Source organism: Dendrobium catenatum, unplaced genomic scaffold (assembly GCF_001605985.2).
Source record: "Dendrobium catenatum unplaced genomic scaffold, ASM160598v2 fragScaff_scaffold_1497, whole genome shotgun sequence".
NCBI classification, from domain to species: domain Eukaryota; kingdom Viridiplantae; phylum Streptophyta; class Magnoliopsida; order Asparagales; family Orchidaceae; genus Dendrobium; species Dendrobium catenatum.
Genome location: NW_021319959.1, coordinates 1,260,963 through 1,265,010, shown reverse-complemented (window position 1 = coordinate 1,265,010; position 4,048 = coordinate 1,260,963). Strand labels below are relative to the sequence as shown.

At 34.4% G+C, this 4,048-nt stretch overlaps 1 protein-coding gene across 1 annotated transcript; it reads left to right on the top strand.

Moving 5' to 3' along the window:
• The first annotated feature begins 587 nt into the window (after positions 1-587).
• On the top strand, positions 588-1,334 carry LOC110106568. The gene has a single exon (XM_020836501.1). It carries the CDS (start codon positions 588-590, stop codon positions 1,332-1,334), a length of 747 nt encoding a protein of 248 aa, XP_020692160.1.
• Positions 1,335-4,048: the final 2,714 nt, after the last annotated feature.

Sequence of the window (4,048 nt, the reverse complement as noted above, 5' to 3'; positions counted from 1 at the left end):
ATAAGAGGACTCTTCATAGATAACACATATGTTACCTAAGTCACAACCAAACTCTACCGTAATGATTAAAAGACTAGCAATATGAGAGCCACATCCATAAATCAAAAGAACCTTGCCCAGTGAAACAACCAACCTCGAACTGAACCAGACCAACAACAACCACAAAACTCCATAATCAACCCGCTAAACATTACTTGCACTAACCACCAACATGATATCTGTTATAGCTCAAACTCTTAAATATAGAGATATTATTAACTTTGGCATACATGCCTCAGGATTTTATCATGTTGTTGTAATTTTCTAGGAGGGTCACTCATCCCAAGATTTTTCTAGGATGAGTACGCTCAACTACAGAGTTTCTTACTAAAATTCCAACCATTGTACTAAAAAGTGTATCAATATTTAAGTGTTTAGCTTCTTTTACTTAATGGGTTTTACAATCTTCCAAACTTCAATAACTGGCATCCTCATCAGTATCCCTATCCTAGAATCATTCACCGTGCATATAAGATTCTAGAGGTTGCCACGATTTGGATTACAGTAGAGTCTTTGCTAGGAGATCTTATTTTATAAACAATTGTCAGATGCGTGTTTTAAAATGGACTCCATTTTTTGATGTGCATGAAGAATCGCCTATAGTTCCGATCTGGATTTCGTTCCCTAATTTGCGATCGCATATTTTTAACCCTCAAGTCTTGCATGCTATTGGTTCTATTTTTGGAAGGCCTTTGCAAACCGACCAGGCGACGGCCTCCAGGACTCGTCCGTCTGTAGCTCGGGTTCTTGTGGAAGTGGACATTTCTAAGAAGCATCCCAAAGAGGTTTGGGTTGGGTCAAAGGCTTTTGGGTATTTGCAAAAGGTTGAGTTCGAAAAGGTTTCTGAATTTTGTTCTCACTGTAAAATACATGGTCATGCGATGTCTGACTATTTTAGATTACATCCTGAACTTAAAATAAAAAGTTCGATTCAGGTTAACGATAAAGCGGACTCACCTATTAATGTTTCTGCTTCTGATAATGAGTTGGAAAAAGATGTTTCTAATGCAGGAGGTGATATTGTGGAGGAAATTGTGGCAGCATCTGATAATGAATTGGAAAAAGAAGTGTTAAATGCTGAGGGTGAGACGATGAAGGAAACGGTGCCAGATTTTAATGTGCCAGGTAACACTATAGTTTCGGAGGCTGGAAGGGCTGAAAATAATGTTGGTAATGTTCTTGAAAAATCCCCTGATTTATTTATTTCTATTGATTTTATATTACAAAATACTAGTCATGATCATTTAGTTCCCCCAGCTGCTACTTTAGTTCTCCGGCTGATACGGGGTCTCTAGATTTTGAGGCTGAGTATAGAGAAAATGGTGAAGAAGGGGAAATTTTACCTTCTAATGTTAAGAAAGGCAAAGCTGTACATAATGAAGTGGAAAAGGCCAATGGGTACAAAAACTCGAAAGATTATTCTTCTTTGTATAACGTGGGGGAAGAAAATTTTACTAAAGTTACCAAGAAAAAAGGTAAGAAGGCTAAGGAACCTTCTTCTTATTTGCAGGTTTCTAATAAACCCCATACTAAATCTAAAAGTTCTAATGGTTAAGTCTCTTATTTGGAACATTAGAGGCATTGGTGGGAATGATTCTATTATTAGAGTTAGAAATATTTGCAGGATTCACAATATTCAGCTTCTGATTATTATTGAGCCTTTAATTTGTATGTCTAAGCTTGATAAAACTACTTCTAAATTAGGCTTTACTAATAAGTTTGCTAATTGCTCCAATAAGATTTGGATTTTTTGGAACAATGTCATTACTATTACTATTCTGAATGATTTTACTCAAGTTGTTCATGTTTCTATTTCTATGTTTAATTTTGAGTGTAAGGCTTCCTTTATTTATGCTGCTTGTACTAGAGTAGGTCGTTTGAACCTGTGGAATCAATTAAAGGATTTTGCTGCTAACAGTCCTGGCCCGTGGTGTGTTGGTGGGGACTTCAATATTATATCTAATACATGTGAACGTTTGGGAGGTAATAGCCCTAATGTCCATGCTATGGATGATTTTAATGCTATGATTTCTACCTGTGGTTTACATGATTTAGGTTTTTTTGGTAATGCTTTTACTTGGAGTAGAGGCACTTTGTGGAAAAGACTTGATAGAATTCTGTTCAATAATGATTGGTTGGCTAAATATCAAATGACTCATGTCGAACACCTTAGTAGAACTGTTTCTGATCATGCGCCTTTATTGCTTACTATTAATGCTACTAATTCTTATATTCCTACTGCTTTTAAATTTCAAAATATGTGGTTATCTCATCATAATTTTATGAATGTGGTGGATACTAATTGGCTTGCTCCTATTTTCCCGAATGATGATATCTCGGGTATGGCTAAGTTGTGGAATAAACTTAGTAGATTGAAGCAAGTCTTGAGATGGTGGAACAAGAATGTTTTTAGAAATTTATTTTCTAATATTAAGCTTGCTGAAAATGAGGTTTTGGATCTTGAAAATGTTGTTATGCTGAATCCTGATAGTGCCAACATCTCTGAGCTCAATAATGCTAAAATCAAGTTATTAGAGTTACAAAATCAAGAAGAAACGTATTGGAAACAAAAAGCTTCTACTAAGTTTTTTGTTGAGGGTGACAGAAATACTAAGTTCTTCCACTCTTTAGCCAATAAGAAAAGAGTTAGAAATCATATTTTCAAAATTACTAATGCTAATGGGTGTATTTTGGAGGAGGAGGAGGCTATTTTACAGTCCGGGGTTGATCATTTTTACAATATTTTTAATAAGGAGATCAATCAGGAAGCAACTTTAAACCCTTATATTGTGCCTTGTGGTATTTTTGATACTGATAACTTATATCTTACTATGGTTCCTTCTGAGGATGAAGTGTGGAAGGTAATGCAGGCTATGAATGGTGATTCTGTTGCAGGACCTGATGGCTTTACTACTACTTTTTTCATTAAAACTTGGCATATAATAGAAAAGGATATTTTGGATGCTATTTGTGATTTCTTTTCTGGTAATCCTTATATTAAGTTTTTTTCTACTACTAATCTTGTTTTAATTCCTAAGAAGGAGGCTACCAACCACTAGAATGATTTTAGACCTATAAGTTTATGCTCTTTTCTTAATAAGCTTATCTCTAAGATTATCGCTACTAGACTTATTAATATTCTTCCTAGAATTATTTCTCAGAATCAAACTGGCTTTGTTAAAGGTAGGAGTATTTTTGATAATATTTTGCTGGCTCAAGAACATACACATGATATTAATACGAAAGCTCAAGGAGGTAATATCATTTTCAAATTGGACATTACTAAAGCTTATGATAATTTGTGTTGGAATTTCCTTTATAAAGTGCTTTCTCTATTTGGTTTTAGTGATAGATTTATTTCCCTTATTAAAAATAGCATTGAGCATTATTTTTTTCTGTCATCATTAATGGTAAAAGAAATGGTTTCTTTAATTCTAGTCAAGGGCTGCGTCAAGGTGACCCTCTGTCCCGGGCTTTATTTATAATTGCTGCTGACTATCTGTCTAGAAGTTTGGAATGGCTTTGTAAGAGACATCCTAATTTATTGTACCGGACGGGGGGTGGTATTCCCATTACTCATTTATGCTTTGCTGATGATTTTATTATTTTTACGAATAGTTTTTTGACTAATATTAAGCTTCTTACAAAGCATTTAAAGGAGTTTGAAAACATGAGTGGGCTTTCTATCAATAAGAACAAAAGTTCTTTTATTTTTTCTAAGTATGCTAGTCAAGGGAAGATTAATGATATTAAACAGGTATGTGGATTTAACTGCTCTACTTTGCCTTTCAAGTATTTGGGAGCACCTATTTTCAAGGGGCGTAAGAAAAGTGCTCTTTTTGAAGATATGGTGACGGTTTTCCATAATAAGATTACTAATTGGTCTACTAACTTTCTTTCATTTGGTGGTAGACTTGTTTTGATTAAAAGTGTTTTAAATTCAATTCCTATATTTATTTTCCATACTCTTAACCCTGCTTCTTCTACCTGTCTTAGATTGGAAAGACTT

Bases quoted from the DNA above. Each gene is read 5' to 3' on its own strand.
- LOC110106568 (XM_020836501.1), top strand. From the start codon at position 588: ATGCGTGTTTTAAAATGGACTCCATTTTTTGATGTGCATGAAGAATCG.